This window comes from Carettochelys insculpta, chromosome 8, assembly GCF_033958435.1.
Source record: "Carettochelys insculpta isolate YL-2023 chromosome 8, ASM3395843v1, whole genome shotgun sequence".
Lineage (NCBI taxonomy): Eukaryota > Metazoa > Chordata > Testudines > Carettochelyidae > Carettochelys > Carettochelys insculpta.
In genome coordinates this window covers 53,219,648-53,238,187 of record NC_134144.1, presented here as the reverse complement: position 1 = coordinate 53,238,187, position 18,540 = coordinate 53,219,648, and the positions used below count along the sequence as shown (strand labels likewise).

The 18,540-nt window shown below is 43.5% G+C and overlaps 1 protein-coding gene across 1 annotated transcript in view; it reads left to right on the top strand.

Moving 5' to 3' along the window:
- Positions 1 to 16,139, top strand: part of ARHGAP15 (Rho GTPase activating protein 15) — a 500,572-nt gene extending 484,433 nt beyond the window's left edge. The window contains exon 14 of the mRNA XM_075001536.1: positions 15,956 to 16,139. Within this exon, the coding sequence (XP_074857637.1) occupies positions 15,956 to 16,139 (184 nt within the window). The remainder of the gene's footprint in view (positions 1 to 15,955) is intronic.
- The last annotated feature ends 2,401 nt before the right edge of the window (positions 16,140 to 18,540 follow it).

Here is an 18,540-nt window from a genome sequence, read left to right as displayed (position 1 = left end):
TCAAATGCTACCTTGCTTGAATCACACTAGTACACAGCATTCCTCATAAACAATCACAGTCCTTTTCTCGTCAATGATAGCCAGAGGCAGTAACAAGGGTGAGGGATATCTATCATGAGAAGTCCAGTGTCAATGTGTTCCCCCAATTTATTTACTGACCTTCAACACAACAGCCATACTCCTGACCCTCATGAGATGGAGCCTAAGGGGAAATGGCACTGAGCACCAATTCCATATCCTGTTGTTCTATGGTCTAAATTAAGTGCTAATTAATTACCACTGGCATCTTTGGCATTGCTTGTCACATTGAATTTAGGATATCCTTTCTCTGTTTCAACAAATAGCCCTATATGTCTGTTTAAAATCTCAAGTGTTAATATTTCCATTTCTTACAAATCTGTATTTAAAAATTGGACAAATGTGACTTTGACCATTGCAGGTAGAATGCAAATAAAACAAACAGGAATGGGTATTGTCAATTTTGATTAATAGCCCTTCATTAATAAACATCCTGTTATTCAGTTTCCACCTGCAGTTGCTGATGTTGCCTGGAATCAATTAACTCCTATAATTTGATTTATTTTACAAAGACATTTTTGGATGTGCTGTGCTGATGATAAATTTCTATTTTTGCTGTTCTTGATTCAAGTGAGATTGTTACCTAACTGCTTTTTTTATTTTTTCATGTTTCAAGGAAATGTGGCTTAAGGCATTCTTGAACTAAAAAAAATGCTAATCTAATTTAGAAACTTACAGATATATTCATATGAAAGTATCTGCTGCCTTCTGGGACATGCAGTCTCCAAAAAGCTTATAGGTCCTGACTCCATGACGGGTTGCGCTATTCACTAGGCTGGCTTGCTGCACAAGTCAGTAATAAACTAAAAAATAACACCTTCCCCAGGCAAATGTCACAAAACCAGTCAAGGATGTAGTGACTAGTGATGCTATACATATTTGGGTCTGAATCTATTCTCTTCTGTATAGATTCTTATACCACTTTCATCCACATACTATCCAAGAACTATATCCACAAAGAGACTTAGACGCTTAATGATCCATGTAGGTCCCTGACTCTACCATTTAGCTGACACTAAACTCTTCAGAACACTTATTCAACTGCCACCCTAAATCTGAAGATGCCTAAATTTTTGCCACTGGGCACAGGCAAAGCTGCCCAAGTCCTGATGGTGCTGTGAAATTCTCATAGTAGGGGTGCCCATGCCTGTGAAGGCCCAATTTAATCGACATCTCAGAGTCTACGTCTACACTACAGAGCTCTTCTGAAAGAACTTCTTTCAAAAGAGAGCATCCCCACAGTCCCCGCTCCTTCGAAAGAACAGGCCAGGGATTGAAAAATCAGGCCCCATGAGGACTGCTGTTTTGAAAAAAATGGTCTGCGGAGCATCAACTCATTTTGTTTTGAAAGAAGCTTTTGAAAGGGAGCGCTTTTCCTGAAATGGGAAAGGAAGAGCGACTTCAAAAGGGGGAGCACCACATTCTTTCGATTTAGTTTCAAAAGAACACCTTTTGTGTGTAGATGCTCCATGGGATCTTTTGAAATAACTTCCTAGTGTAGACGCAACCAGAGTATGCCCAAAGTGTACAAGAAGTACCTTTACTGTAACCAGTATCCCAGTGGTTAGAGCTCTCTGCTGGGATGTAGGAGACCCAGCTTTGAAACTCTGTTCTGCTTTATTTGGAGCAGGGGCTAGAACCCTGGTACATGCCTAAATGCTAGGTTATAGAGTCATTCACACTCTGCACTAATAAAGAGCTTAGAGACTCACTTCAAAGTATTAAACTGCCTGCTGAGTAGGGCACTCACATGATTGGCCTGGCTGCAGTACAGGAATTCAAACCTAGATTTCCTGCAGCACAACGACCAAGTGTGGGCACATAAAGCTAGAAGAGGGCCCAGTGCTGAGGCTCCAAAACAAGAAATGCCTCCCACGTGCCCTGTTAGGTGCATAGCTCTCTTTGAGGACCAGGGCTTAGGTCCACCTTTCTCCTTCAGCATTTTCCATTAGGTAGCACCGACAGTTCCTTGCTCAGTTTGCTGGCTTCTATGACTACCATTCTTAGGCATTTAACTCTCCCAATGCATTATACTGGGAGCTTGGGCTCTAAACTCAGGGCTGTGGATTCCACTTAGTGGGAGGGTGCCTAAAAGTTAGGTATTGCAATAGATCTATCGTTTTGTGGACCTAACCCCAAGTTTCATTAAGGAGTATAGTGAGTAATGTGTCTAATAGCTGTACACATGGTTTGCTCTCTCTCTCATTCTCTCCCCCATAGGAAGAATTGCATATGCTGTATTTTATTTTACCAGGGCTTTATTTTGTTGGTTACACTTTGCTATTGTTTATGCTAGAGAAAGCAGGTCAAAGACATGTACCTTGCACTTTGAGCAGTAGTTGGTGAGGTTTGTGAAGGTCCTTAATTTCAGGGGGGTATGTTCCACAGTCTTGGAGCAGATCCTCAGAAAGCTCTGCCTCTTGCATAGACTACCTTTGTCATGGGTTCCCAAACTGTGGAACATGCATCCCCGGCTGTATGCGAGACTGCGGAACATGTATCCCTGTACTAGCTGACTCGGGCTAAGAAGCTGTTTAATTATGGTATAGAGATTTGGGCTCAGCTAGAGCCCACCTCAGGGAACCTCTGAGTGAGGAGAGTGAAATTTTACAAAACTGTGGCCAGAATGAATGTCTTTCTCCACCTTGCCTTTGATATTGATCTTTGGGATAAGAAAGAGCTTATCTTCGGCTTTCACTTACCCAGTGTTTTGATTTCATTAGTCCATTTATTTCACTTTATCTAAGGAAGAATTCCAACAGGATGGTAGCTAGAAGGGTACTCATTCACCTTAGAGTCATTATCAGCTGTAGAGTTACCATATACACTAGTTGAGTGAGCAGATCTGAAGACTGTTTTGCAGAAGGAGGCAGCATCAAATTCTATATCATGCATCCTAGAGCCTCTGAAAAGAAAGGATGTTCCTCTGAGAATTGTAATTAGCATCTGGGGCTGCAAAGGGCAGGAAGCTATGACGGTTTTTTAAGGTAGGCCGAGAGTACTAAAACTATTTGCCACAAAAGCAAGACTTAAGTATGTCTGAACTATTTTTGACCTCTGTTAGATAGCATATCACACACTATGAATTGGTTTCTGCATTACTGATCTCATATAGTTATTATTTTAACTTAAACATTTTGGAGGAAATAGGAATTTTAAGCACATTGCTATTTCATGCTGCTGAAAAAAAAAGCAGTTTGTAACTATATGAATCATATAAGGTATTTCCTATAATATTTGACATATATTTCAGCCACCAAGAACATTTTGAAAAGGGCATATATTGTGATATAATATTTTGGCATCCCACAATAAAGTATAAATCCGAGATGCTGTGTACATACATATAGGAAATCCGCCCCTACCCCACACCACCACCAAAAAAACCCATAGTATGTGGAGTTAACAAACAGCAAGCTAGAGATTCACTTGATAGTGTTTGTATTTACTTACCTTTATCAGCTAGTGAATACCACTGCACCCCAAGGCTATGCCTACAATACAGAGTCATTTTGAAGTAAGGTATTTCGAAACAGCTATTTCAAAACAACACCCAGCCATTTCAAAAGAGCATTCTGGGCACATAGTGCCCATTCAATGTACCGTGCTCTCCCCCAGAGCCAGGCTCCCCCAGGCACCACCTGCTCTAAATAAATGCCCTCCCCCTCCCTCAGAGGCCAGGCACCCCAAGCTCTCCCATTCTAAATCAATGCCAGCAACTCACCACAGCTGCCAAAGCCCCCTGCCAGACCTGATGCTGGAGCCACTGGGACCACAGCCAGGGCTGGAGATGCCACCACTGGGGCTGGATCTGCCCTGCTGGGGCCATTGGGGGTGGAGCCATGAGGGCCACTTGGGGCTGCCAGAGCAGCTGGGGCCACTGGGGCTGTTGGGGCTGGAGCAGTTGGGGCTGCATAGGGCTGTTGGGCCCATTGGAGTGGCTGGAGCTTTTGGGGCCACCAAGGCCACTGCTGTTGGGCCCACTGGAGCTGCTGGAGCCACTGCAGCCATCACCACTGGAGCACTGCCATGCACTTCTCCCACCAAGCAGCAGGGCACATGCACAGAGCAGCAGATGGCACTCCCATAGTAGGCATGAATACATTGGCGCAGATGGACAGACAGACAGACAGATAGCACTCCTTTTATAATAGTATAGATTGCATTGGTAAATCTCTCAAGATGGGTTAAAGTGGTACGGAGGACTTGAATTAGTTGCCTACATAGGATGAATTTCACCATCTGGGGTGAGTTGAGTAACCCTATCACTGGACATAGTCCTTGGGATTACAAATTGTTCTTTGCCCATTTAGAAAGCAAAGCTTTGACCTAAATTATTGTTGCCAGTGTCTTAAAATGATGCCCAGCATCAAACTCTTACAGTGGTCTTCCTTGTAATATCAAATAACACTTAACACTGTTAATGAAAAATGGATGCAAGTTTCTAATAGATAATAATTTTATTATCATATGCTGCATATCAAAAACATACTAGAAGCTTTGAATAAAAAGGAAATGTAGTCACAGGAAACCTGATAGACTATCTGTTCATCATTTCATACATGTGCTTCCTTCCTAATAGCACACTACTAAGCTGCAAAAGCCCTGTCAAAATGTGCTTATACACACAGACATTATCACTTTGTAGGACGGCACTTTTATTATCAGGTTATTTTCCAGTACATTTGGCACAGTTAAGGTAAGTATGTTAACTTTATTTCCAAATAAAGAAAACAAAGTTCGACTGAATGTCTCAGCCATTGTCAGCAACTTAAGAACTGATAGGAGGCCCAAGTAATCAACCCTGACTGGTGCACAGTTTTCCCCTGGGACATCTGATCTGATCTTACAATGCATCTGACTGGCATGGATGTAGAATTACTTTCAATACAGATTTTATTTCAAGCTTGGATGATTTCTCCCCAAATATCTTGTCACTGAGGCAAAATATATAATGCAATACCTGTTTTTTTTTTAACTTCTGCAAGTCAGCTTGGGGTAGGGAAGTATAAAATGCTCTGGTAGGATCAGCACAACACACAAATAAAGAATTAATATATCAACGCTGATTAAAATGTATGCAATATGAACAATCAGGAAACTACAGTGTAAAGCCAATCCAAGAGCCTGCAACTGTAAAGCAAAGAGATCTGTCAACTAAATGATATCCCTGCCAGTATACACAGTATAGCAAGCAGTTGCACCATTCCCATAACAGGATATTTCCAAAGCTACATTGCTCCATTTCCACGTTCCTGACTACAGATAGGAAACACATACTAGCTAATTTTGGGTTATTTACTGATAAAGTAAATCAGTGTAATCTGCAGATTTTGACCCACTTAAATTCGTTACTCCACAAGCAGAGACAAACTCTCCCCCAACCAACATTTGAGCCAAGTTAGAGGTTTCAGTAGCCATATAGGGCCACTGACACAAACTTGAACAGTTCTGAGTCCATTTAATACTCACTGGCTCACTAACCTATAGGGTGAATTACCGGTATTAAATAATTGCCTTTTGGAAAATGTAAACTGATTTACCACTATAGCTTTTTGTGTGTGTTGCAGTGACAGCCATTTTCCATTTTAAAGTGCTGCAGGAAACTGTCACCAATGGGAAAGTTTTACCTCTTTGCTAGTCACTTGCACAAAGTATGCTTGGCAACAGATGGTTTGTTTGAAGGGGTTGTCACACCCCACCATGACTCTCAGACTTCAAAATCGATGACGATTTTACAATTTGTGTCCAAAAATTGTAAGTTTATATAAAACTAGAGAGCCACATTCAGTATACAGTAATGACCTTAACTGTATAGTTGTCCTGCAGTCAACTACATCTGTTCCAGCTTCCAGTTACCATGGCAACAGCCAAAGCACAAATTTTAAAAAGTATTTTTGCTTATATAGCTGTCCTTGATATTAGAGTTTTCCAATCAGATACTTTACTTCTTTAATACATCACTAATTCTTTTCAGTATTAATAATAATGAGGAGCTCTGTACTTTCAATATGAATTTCTTTTGGCTTCTGATCTTAAAGAATATGAAACATTCTTTGCATTAGCAATTCAACTGACTTTTTGGAGGGGTAAAAAAAACTTTGCACAGCATAAGGCTCAACCATTTTTTTGACGAGGATCCAACATCTGTAGCACAAGATTATAGATTGTTTCTAAAATAGTCTTAAATGGATGGATCATTGCTCCTTCCATTTAGGCTTGACAAAAAGTAGCTCTGGCATTTCCTTTCCCTTTTTATGTTGTCAACTGTATATCACATTTTCTGCTCTTGCCAAAAACGAATTCTTGCCCATTTTATGTTTTTTTAAAATATATAAACTGAACTTCACGTCACAAATACTGAAGTAATTTACACTGTGGATATAATACAGCAACCATAATTTCATTGATAATTTTTATTTGGAAAGAAAAAGATATTAAGCCACAAGTCATAATTGTTTACCTTAGATAGTATTGAATTTAATAAGATTTAAAAATGCCTTTCAAATGAGAGTTTATTTTTTCTCTATTTTATATCAGGCTATTTAAACAACTCAAGGTAAGTCTATACAAGGGAGATAAGTCGATTTCAGATACGAAATTATAGCTATGGTATTTGCATAGCTAGAACTGACTTATTTCCCTAGTGAAGACCTAGCCTTTATGCTCTTGTGTTGACCTCCCTTAGTCCATGTGATAGCATGGAGTATAGGGGTCAAATGCAGAGCCCACAGAGATTGATTTTACCACATCTTTACCAGATACACAAAATCAAACTCCAGAAGATCAACCCTGACCAGGTCAATCATCTGTTTAGTATAGACAAACCCTTAGACCAGGCAGATAAACTCACAAATCAGCATTACAGCCACTGCAGGTTGAACCCCTGTAATCTGGACTTCCATAATCCAGCAACATCATTGGTCCAGCATTGTTGGCAACACCATGGGAACACTCATAGGGATAAACTGGAAAACCAGGGCCATGAGTATTGATGGACTGGGGGACTGAGGGAGCAGAGACCCCGGTGACTGGTGCGGTGCAGGGAGTGGAGATCTGGGTGGCAACAGCATGACCAGAGGCAAAGCGTAGATCCTGCCCACAAGGGGAATGTGGAGCTTCGAGCAGAGGAAAACTGCAGCTCTGAGTGAGAGCGGAGCTACCAGAGGGAAAGCAGAGCCCCTGGCCATGGGGAGTGGGGAGAGTGGAACCCTGGGTGGCAGCACCCTGGGAGGAACCAGCAGGGTCATCCTTAGAATTGCATGTGGCCTGAGGTACTGGCCTCACTCCCTCCACAGTCCCACCCCTGCTCTGCCCTGTCCCTTCCCCCTTCCCCTCCTCAAGCCTTCCTGCCCCACCATTCTCCTGCCCCTTCCTATCCCCTTGACCAAAGCCCCCTCCCTCAAGCAATGGGAGATGGGGGATTACCAGGGGACCTGGATTCGTCCCTCCTCTCTCCCTCACTTCAGTGGTAGGAGCCAGATCAACCTGGCAGCCTGCGCTATGCTGCCCTGCCCCACTGCTCTCTCCCAGCTCATTCTGTTCTGCTTCACTGCAGCAGCGGGAAGCAGCATGCCCTGCAACAAGGGCATTCTGCTTCCAGCTCCCACAGTGAAGCAGAGCACAGTGGGCTGGGAGAGGGCAGCAGGGCAGAGAGAAGCAGGCTGCCAAATCACCCTGGCTCCCACCAACGTGGTGTGGGTGGAGGGAGTGACCCCTCCAGCCCACTTGCACCAACCTCCCACAAGTAATCTCCTAGACAGCCTCTGAGCCCAGCAGGCTCCCATCACTATGGGGCATATCCCATCCATAGAAAGGTTGATGTGGCGGCTGCAGGGCCCCCACAAAGTGCAGGGCATGGGGCAACCACTCCAAACCATCCTATGGAGGCACAGAACCATCATTGAGGGAAGCAGAGCCCCTGGGAACAGCAGAGCCACCAGGAGGAAATCATAGAGCACTGTAGCCAAAGGTAGACAGAGCCCTGGGCAAGCACTGACCTCCCTAGCACAGCAAACTCCCTGGTTCGGGACCAGCCAGGCCCTGAGGGTGTTGTACTAGAGAGGTTCAACCTGCATTATGCAAAAAAGTTTTTACTTCCACTTTTAGCACTCATTGGCTACGTCTACACGTGCAGCCAACATCGAAATAGTCTATTTCGATGAATAACGTCTACACGTCCTCCAGGGCCAGCAACGTCAATGTTCAACTTCGACGTTGCTCAGCCCAACATTGAAATAGGCGCAGCGAGGGAACGTCTACACGTCAAAGTAGCACACATCAAAATAGGGATGCCAGGCACAGCTGCAGACAGGGTCACAGGGCGGACTCAACAGCAAGCCGCTCCCTTAAAGGGCCCCTCCCAGACACAGTTGCACTAAACAACACAAGATACACAGAGCCGACAACTGGTTGCAGACCCTGTGCCTGCAGCATAGATCCCCAGCTGCCGCAGAAGCAGCCAGAAGCCCTGGGCTAAGGGCTGCTGCCCACGGTGACCATAGAGCCCCGCAGGGGCTGGAGAGAGAGCATCTCTCAACCCCCCAGCTGATGGCCGCCATGGAGGACCCAGCAATTTCGACGTTGCGGGACGCGGATCGTCTACACGGTCCCTACTTCGACGTTGAACGTCGAAGTAGGGCGCTATTCCTATCTCCTCATGAGGTTAGCGACTTCGACGTCTCGCCGCCTAACATCGAAGTTAACTTCGAAATAGCGCCCGACGCGTGTAGACGCGACGGGCGCTATTTCGAAGTTGGTGCCCCTACTTCGAAGTAGCGTGCACGTGTAGACGCAGCTATTAACATTACATTAGTGCCTAGAGCTCCACCTAAAATGAGTGCCCCCGTGTGATCTTCTGTGCACACAGCAAAAGAGCTGCTGCCCCAAAGCACATAAGAACAGCCATACTTCATCAAACCAATGGGCCAGCTAGCCCAGTATCCTGGCTTCTTGCAGTTGCCAGTACCAGATGCTTCAGGGGGAATGAACAGGAAGGGGCTAAGCCTCAGGAATGAATTGTGCACCAGGGCCCAGGGACCCTGACTGCAGGGGTGTCAGCAAGCCTGGACAGAGTGGTGGCTCAGCAAGGGAGAGTGCCTAGAGGACAGGACAGGGTGCTGGATGGGATGCAAAGAGCATGCTAAGCCCATGGGTGAGGGCTGCTATCGTGTTTGCAAGTTTGGGCAGGAACAGGCTGGAAATTGACTCTTCTCTCCACTTCAGAGCTTTGGTGAGGGGTGAAGAGGCTTCCTCATGCCAGCACTGTGCAAGGCTTTGGCACATGCAGGGCTTGGCTGCTCCCAGCCAACATCCTGGATCTTGGGCTTTCCCAGGGTGCCAACCCAGCCAGAGCAGAGAAGAAAGGAGCCTGCCAACCACTCTGCTCATGAGCTGAGTGCTCCAGTCAGGGGCTGGTTTCCCACCCTGTGCTAGGAATTGGATGTGTACTGCTGAAGGAGATGTTGGAGAGCAATGGGGCTGGGAGGGGTAAAAGGGCAAAGCAAGGGGAGGACAGAGGAGGGGAATATGTAAAGAGTCAATGAGTGGGCAGCAGAGGTGATATGGAACTGGCCTCTGCCTGGCACCTGCCTGCATTCCCTAGCCACTAAAGCTTGTGGTGTGCAGCAAGTGCTTGCTCGCAATGGGATGGGACATAGGGTACTGCGGGCTGAGAGCTGGCAGACTGTGTTGATGGACCTGCAGTGGGAGCAGGTCCCCCACTTCCCCAGACTGAATCTTTTGCCCGCCATCAGCCTTGCATATCCATCCCCATCATCAGTCACTGGACACGCACCCACACACACACACACACTCACTGGGTGGGTGCACAGCTGGCAAGCAGGGCTTCAGCCAGTAGCACGACCCACCAATACTGACTGAGGAGAAAACAGAAAATAGATGCTAATTTGCACATTTTAGGGCAAAGGCAGGACACTAGCAGGAGGGCTTAAATACAGGACTGTCCCTTTAAAAACAGGGCTTCTGCTCTCCCTACACCTACTGTATTGCTTGCTACAGGCACGAACACCAGGAAATGCCTAGTTTTGGCATTTCACTGGGGCCTAGATGTGCACTAGGCACCCAGCCATCAGGTCTTAGCTGGAAACACACATGCTCAGAGTCACCCTGAGAACCATATTAGCAGAAATGTAGGTACCAAGGAAATTTAGGGGCTTACAGGATTGCCTGGGAGTTTGTGTCTAGCCCTGAGTTACATCTCCCAACAACCAACGTCTGACTTAAATCCCACTGTAAATCAGTGAAAGTCTTTCCATTGTCTACACTGGGCTTTGGATTAAATCATAAAGATCAGGTCCTCAAAGGTTTTTATATGAGCTGGCGTGAGGTGTTTAAATAGCTTTGAGGATACGGACTTGTAATCTTCTTTTCCCCATGCTCTTGTGTGTTCTCTGCTGTTCTCTTTCCTCCCAATCAACCACAGACTCTCTTCAGCCCCACTTCTACCTCACCCCAACTTTTGGTCTCTTCAAATAAGTGCTCAGTTTCATTCCTGCCGCACACTTTTCCTCACCAAACACCATTGGTGATAGTTCCCTCCCCTGGTGATACCTCATCACTTACCTCCCCCCCCCCGCCCCGACACCCATCCTCCCATTCATCCACCCCATCTCCTCAATCTGGTGGCCACCACATTTGGCCTCTGGTTTTCCACACAACTCATGCACCTTAGTCACCTTACCACTACTGCCGATCCCACTTCGCTCATTTGCTGTCATTCTGATCCTCTTCCCCACCACCTTTATCCTGTCATTCACTCCTTAGCTGCTCCATGCCCTAGCTGACAGCACCTGGTGGTTCCCCCCCACGACATGGTAGCCAATTGACGTGCGGGCGAGCCGGGGCCAGAACCCAGGGTCCTCAAGGAAGGGGGAGTCCCACCACCCACCGGCAGGAGGAGTAACACAGTCACTAAAGGGCAATGGAACTCCACCTAAGGTCCACCCACCCCCTAGCAGGCAGGCACCCGGTCAGGGAGAGAAGAAGACAACACTGGTTTAAAGTATGACTAACAAGAAATTTATTAACACAAATAACAACAGGTAAAAACGCAACAACAGCAGTAAAACAAGCACTCTAATCTTAACTATACTTAACTTACAAGTATGATTTTGAAGTCCATTTTGGATCCTTGTCGTATTATATTTATTGCTCCGCAAAGGAAAGTATGTGCGTTAGGAGAAGGGAAATAGAAGGAAGGAAAGGGAGTCTGGGCCGGGGCGCTACTCCCAGCCCAAGTGGCCAGTGGTGGAGGCCGCTGGGTCCTTTTGCCCTCAACTGACCTCCTAACCCCAGCCCTTTCCCGGGGCTTCTTGCCCACTCGGGTGAAAGAGATAAGGAGAAAATAAAGAGGAAACACTTATTACTTACTTATCCTAAGCACTCTAGTACTAAACAAACAATCTATCATTACATTAACTACCACAAAACTTTACTATATTATATCTAATAAAATGTTTTTTAATCAAGTGTGGCTTTTGTATGACGTAGGCTAAATAGGCCCGACCGTATGGGGTCAGGCCCCCAGGCACTACCCTCCCCCTGTTGGAGAAAGGCACAATGAGGGCTATGCTCCCTCACTCCCCTGTAAGGGGTCCTGGTGCCTACCAAATGTCTCTAGGAAAGATAAATGTATGAGTTCTTATATAATGTATGAGGCCTGGCTGAGCCTTGGGCCTTATCAGTTTTACGTGTCCAGCGAATGCGATGTCCAGTCCGTTATACGGGTCACAGTAGGTAAGATGTCCAGTCCGGTAGAATAGTCAGTTGACCCCAGCACGCGTGCAGCTTGTGTGCGATGGTGTGGCAGGAGGAGCAGCGATGATTGGATGACGTTGGTGGGCCCTCGGTTTCCCCACCGTGTACGCAGTACCCGTGGCCGGAGCCATGGGCCAGTTCGCCACCCAGTGAGTACGCCGGAGGGCCCACTTGCTGCTCCTCGACGCAAGCGCGGTGCTGGGGTTCGTAGGGGCGCTGGTACGGTGGCGCTGCTTCGCAGCTCCTAGCTTCCATCAGAGGAGGCTGGGCAGCAGTGATTGGCTCTTTTAGCAGTACTGCCCAAAGACAGATACTGAAGTGATTCGCTCAGCTCAGTAGCAGCGCCCCCTCAAAAGGGTAGGCGTCACAGTGATTTCTCTCAGCCCTGGGGCAGATCCACTCAGAGAGCGGTTGCCACTGCGGTTTCACAGCTCTGAGGCAGAGCCCTCTTCAGCTCTCAGGCAGAGCCACAGTGATTTCCCAGCTCTGAGGCAGAGCCTCCCAGAGGGCAGTTGCCGCAGTGATTTAGCTCTGACAGAGCCACCTAGAGGGCTGCTGTCACAGTGATTCTACCCCGCAGCTCTGGTCACAATGCTGCAGGGGTCTTGCTTGCAGTCTTCCCAGGGCGAGTGTCCAGTCCAGGAAGGTGGGGCAGAATGACTCCAAATGGGCTGAGAGCCCTGGATTTATAGGGAGTTTACATGATTATTCATAAGGTAATTTCCATATTCATTATGTTTGTTATGGTTTTCAATCAGGTCCTCTCTCTCGGCCGAAGGTTCTGGAAGCTGGCAGAAGCCCGCTCCCTTTGACCAATCAGAGGGCTCTGTTTGAATCCTAGCTTCATGGATTCAAGTTACCGGGGGAGCTAACTGCCCCAAAATGGCTGTAGGTGGGGCCACAAAGTGGCAGCCTATAAGCTTTTAGTTTGTCCGTGTCCCTGTATAGATTTTACCTCAGCCAGAGGCTTGTTTCCCCTGACACACGGGGGCAATTATGTCCTAGAGATAAAAATCCCCGACACTAGCTCCCAGACTCTTAATCCAGCCAAAATCATCTTCCTTCCTCTTGATATTGAATGAGTTTTTCCATGCTTAAATCCCTATCCTGGCGATCACTAACCTGTCAAAATACATTCTTGTCCCTGCTTTAGAGACTCTGCATGTCTTTATCCCTGCCTAGAACTATGCTCTTGATTCATCTCACATCCTACCACAACCCTTTGCTCCCCAAGGATGGGAGCATGCCAGAGTGGTGCAATGTACCCTCACTGCGGCTAACAATCTGGATCTCCATGCCTTACATCAGAAAACACAGTGTTGGTACATAAGAAACACTAATTGGCTTAGAAATTTACTAGGTTAGAAGCCAGTATTGTAGCTTATTCCTTCATGTGACCATTAATGTTTAGCCTCACATATTTTGGGGATGACTTCAGGTTTTAATAGTAGGCATATGACCTCCCTTGAAAATCACAGTATGTGCTTGCATACATACCTCTCAGAACATGCAAGACAGCTGTACAGAATTTTTTCTGGGTGAAATGGATCCTTGTATCTTTGCCAATATAATGTTGTATTGATTGATCTTACAAAGAGTATTTATGTACACAATTTTTACCATATTAGCAGTCCAGATGAATTCACTGGAACTATTCATGTGCTTAAAGATAGGCACATGAACAAATAGATCCTTATAGGAGTAGGGCCTTATTAATCACCTGATAACTGCTGAATGGCATTAGGAAAAATATTTGTAAAAATAAATAAGTAGGATAAAATATATGGTAGTGATCAGATGCTCACACGTACTCAACTAGCACTAAAGATATTAACAGGTAGGGTTTTTTCCCCCTAATGTCTGACAGATTCTGAACCCCTCCCTGGGATGAACAATTCTATGTTAATATTGCCATATTGGAAAAATAATTTATTCTTTTTTCATTTATAATAGAGATGTAATATTTTAAGAAACTAATAAGATGTTCTGATTAGTGCCATATGGAGAGTGCTTTGTGTAATGGATGCCACAGCTACAAACATGAGACTGAACTACACTAATGCTTCCTATTTATACTTGCAAAAACCCTAAATGAGCGTTTGTGTTTAGGGAATGTGGTAAACTACAAGATTGGCAGGATTCCACTACAAGATAGTCCTCGCTGCATGACCCATCCACTAACAGGAGAGAAATCTTCCTCCAAGGGCTAGAACAGATGATGTCTCATGTAGATTTTGCCACTGTTAGTGTAGATTGCTGTAGCTTCTGCAAAAAATACTAAGAAACAGAAAAAAAATCTGCTTTTTACACTTTTGTTAGGATTTTTAAAAGAGATATCAGATGCAGAAGAAAAGAGAGAGAATGAAATAAAGTCTAGGCAGTACTTTTCCACAAAAGGTTCCTTTGGATCTTAGGCCACTTGCCTTTCAGAATGACAAAAAAGTGTTAAAACTGCTCTATTGTAAAGTGTTCATAAGTGAAAAACAGATCAGTGTGTGGTCAAGTTTTGAAAGTACCTTTAGTCTGCATTCATGGGTAGGAACTGACTATAATTTATTCTATAAAAATGCATATATTATACTCTTTCTACTCTTGTACACTTTACGTATTTTTAAAGAAAACAGATTTCTGTTCACTGGGATTCTCCAAGTAAAAATGTTAGTCATGTTGGAGTGTGCTTTCATAAGGACTGTTCTAAAGCCCACTGAAGTCATTTGGGCTATGTCTAAATTGAAGAGATCCATCAGCAAAAGATACGCAAATTGCGCAAAGCATTTGCATACCTCCTGCCAATCACTTTGTCAGGAGAGCCTTTCCTGACATTTGCACCATCTACATGGGGCCAAATGTCAGGAAAACCCCCTCTGCCAGCACATCCCTTCTTCCTTGTGGAAAAGGATTACCAGGCTGTCTGCAGAAGCCTCCTGGAGCAGCAGACTTCTGTCAGGAGACCTCCAGGCTCCTGACAGAAGCCCACAATCAAGACATAGCCTCGGAGTCTTTTCACTAATGTCCCTGGGCTTTGGAGCTGTTCCGTAGTATAAGTTACAGTTCTTAAGCAGATCTTTTAAAGACTATTCCACTCTCCAGCTAGACAATATTGTTGACCATCACAGACTAAGTCTTCAAGTAGAATAAACCAATGTAGCTCCATTAATTGATGTGGAACTATGCTGATTTATGTCATGTGAGAATCTAGACTAGTGGGTCAAGTTTTCATATTTCTTGACCTAAATTTTACCCCTAAAACCAGTATTCATTTTAAATTAGACTTTTACTTCCTTAAGGTCTTCGCTGGAATAATGTAAAAAGTGTCTCAATACAGAATATCAACATTTAATACTAATATTGTAGCTAACAGAGTCATAAATTACACGAAAAAAACAATATGTCTTATAGTGTAATTCTGAGCATTGTCTCTGCAAGCTTTTAATTTAAGATGGAGGGTCTTATTTTCTTTTAGGAAAACTTGCATCAGGAGAGACATATCACACATACGGTTACACATTTTAACATTGTCTCAAAGTATCTTTCATTCCTGTACCCCTTAGGTAACTGTGTTGAGCATGGCAAAAGTGGCAAAGTTGTATGTGATTTTTCATTTCATTTTTCCATGCACGCCCACTCTGCACCAGTACAGGAGATTGTGCTAACACAAGTAGGTAGCTTCTTCTAGAGCCCTCAAGAAATCCGATTGTCTCCCAACCCTCAAGGCCTTATATTCATCTCCAGGATCTATATGCAAATAATGGGAGTATGTCCACCCAGCCATGAGCGTATACCAACAAGAAGTAGAGGCATTTGTGCACATAAAGTCAATGTGTAATTGTGCTCTGCTTTCTCAGTACTGAAATTCAGGACTCAGATCTTAACCCAATACAGGTCTTGCTGTTTACAGATAAATTTGCTTTCATCATTTGTCATGTTGCCAGAAATTATTAACTCCTGTTCCCTTCCAACTTTTCTGTCTTTTTTGATAATTTAACCAAATAAATGCGATTGATAGGAAAATCAATAAAATGTGTTTTTCTGCATCAAATGCAATAATGTCTCCTTTGACATCCCTCGATTTTAAGCAATTCTTTTATTTTGTCAACAGGATAGCAGCCAAGGAATCCGTGAATCTTATGTCACCACAAAGCTTAGGAATTGTATTTGGACCAACGCTCCTTAGACCTGAAAAGGAGACAGGGAACATGGCAGTACACATGCTGTACCAAAACCAGATAGTTGAACTTATGTTAAGTGAGTACAATAAGATCTTCAGCTCTGAGGAAGACTGACAGACAAGGCCTGTTATTGAAAATGTTCACATCTGTCTTGATGTCTAATATTTTTACATTTCTGTAAACATATTTCTGAAATATTTCTTTTTCCTTCAAGTGACAGATGCCTCATTTTGTGAAAACTTAATGATGATTTTGTGTTTAATTTTCAAACATTGGAATAAAGAATTGTCAACATTTGTCTATATGTATTCTACATTAACCCTTTGAGAGTTTCATTCTGCTACAATTCCAGGGCTTATTTTTCATCCCATTGCTTTCAAACTGGGTTTATAGAATATAGTCAAAAAACATAGGAAGTGCTGTTTCACACATATTTCACAGCACAATAAGATAAACAGTAGTGACAGTTGATGGTTTTAAAAATATATTAAAAGCAATTTGATGAAACATGTCTGTTTCAATTTTTCACAACCAATTTTTTGTGTAAATATAACATACCTTTTTGCTTTGATGTACAGTGAAAGTTATGGAGACATGTTGAATAGTAATTTTTCCCCTAGCAAATGTGACTGTTCAAAACAGAGTCCAATGAATATGCTGAAAGAGAGAGAAGAAAGTGAGCAACCCTCACTTACTGCGGTATTATAAGCATCCTATCCAAAAAATCAGACACAAAATTAAAGCCTAGATATTTTGTCGTTAAATATGGGACATGAAATTTAGCAATTGCATGACTGCTCATTTTTAATGTAACATCCGTTTTGATTCTTCATCACATTGTACATCTTCCCTCTTTCCCTAGCTATGTCATGTTATGTAGAATTTTTATTATGCTCCTGAGGATGCTTTATTGGTGAACTACATTAAATTCATCTAGAAAGAACTTTTAAAAAAGCCTTTTTATGTGCCCTTAGGATTACTTGGCTAGACTTGAATCAATTTATGCATTTGATGGCTAGTTTCAGTTGTCATGGATAAACAAAAGGGTAACTGTTTAGAATATATAAAATATTGTTTTATTTTGAAATGTATGTTTCCACCTATAAACATCTTCCACCCTGTTTTGTAAAAGTATTCTGCTGATAAAATGTACCCTTATGTTTGACAGCTTTTTAATCAAGTTCAAAGAGACTAAATAAAACTAATCCAGTGTGGTAAAGAGTCTGTCTGGTTATCGATTTTTCATAAAATGGAAACTAACCCATGTAAGCAAAATGTGTGAAGCATAGATCTAGAAGAAAATATTTAAGGCAATTAAAGACCCCAAAACACAGGATTAATTCATAGATCTGCTTCTCATGAGAGATACATCTCAAGTATTACCCCTAACAGGTCAGGAATTACACTGGCTTTGTTAACAGCATTTTATAAAATACCAGGCTGTTAAGCAGAAGAGGTTGCTCCTTAGAGTGATCATTTATAAGAATAAATGTATAATGATGGTACTGCATCATTAAATAAACAGAGACTACATGATCAACTGGTAAGCTTGGCAGAATCCAGCTGCAGGAAAATCTGAGGTATGTTTAAGCTAAAATGGCAAGCATAGGAGCCAATGATGAAAATTAAAGGAACACCTGAGAAGTTAATATGTAATGTAATCATCTTAAAACAAAGTACACACTTCTGAAGCCCCTCAATTCACCTTATTTTCAAGAAAGGATCAGTTCTCTACATCTTTTATTTTTATGTCTAATAGTGAGTACATAAACAGTAACATTTTCCAGCATTCTATTCTCAAGACTGCAATAGCAACATACCAGGTACTGTTTATAGGAATGGAAGAAAGATGGTCAGAACCTCAGTGTATTCATTAATAAAGACAATGCACATTGCAGCCCCATGGGTGTTTACAGTCACTGCAATAATAGCCAGTATTGTCAGCAGTGAAATGTTCATATGTTACTTGAAGCCTGTAAGAGTCAGAAGAAGTTATTCTTAAAAATACAGGCAAAAGCTTCCCCTGGAGCATAGAGGTTCTCCTTAACTGCATGGATTGGAAGTCAGCACAAGCTTCAGTGTAGTGATTCCTGACCTAAATGCTGTACTCTAAAGGCAGCACCGTAATGCCTGCTGCTCTAGCTGTATAACTACTTATATGGGGCCCCATCCTTTAATATCTTTCCCGTTCTGTTAGGTTTACTGTGGAACGTGGCAAGAAGCAAGAATGCCTTTGCAATTAGTGCACTCATATGTGACATTTCACAAGTGTCCATTTCCCCCTCCACCTCATTTAACAGCCACATGAATCCATTGGGGGAAACTATTGACTCAAATGTCAACCACAGTCAGTTCCATACTCCTAGGCCTACTTGAGAGCAGCTCCTCAAGATGAAAAGCTGAAGTCTCTGAAACCAGCAAGGTAGAGATAAGAGTGGAAAGAAAGGCGATTTGGATGTCATGACACCAGCGCTGGCTTCACCCTCTACTAGGGAAGGTTGGTCTCAACTGGTCA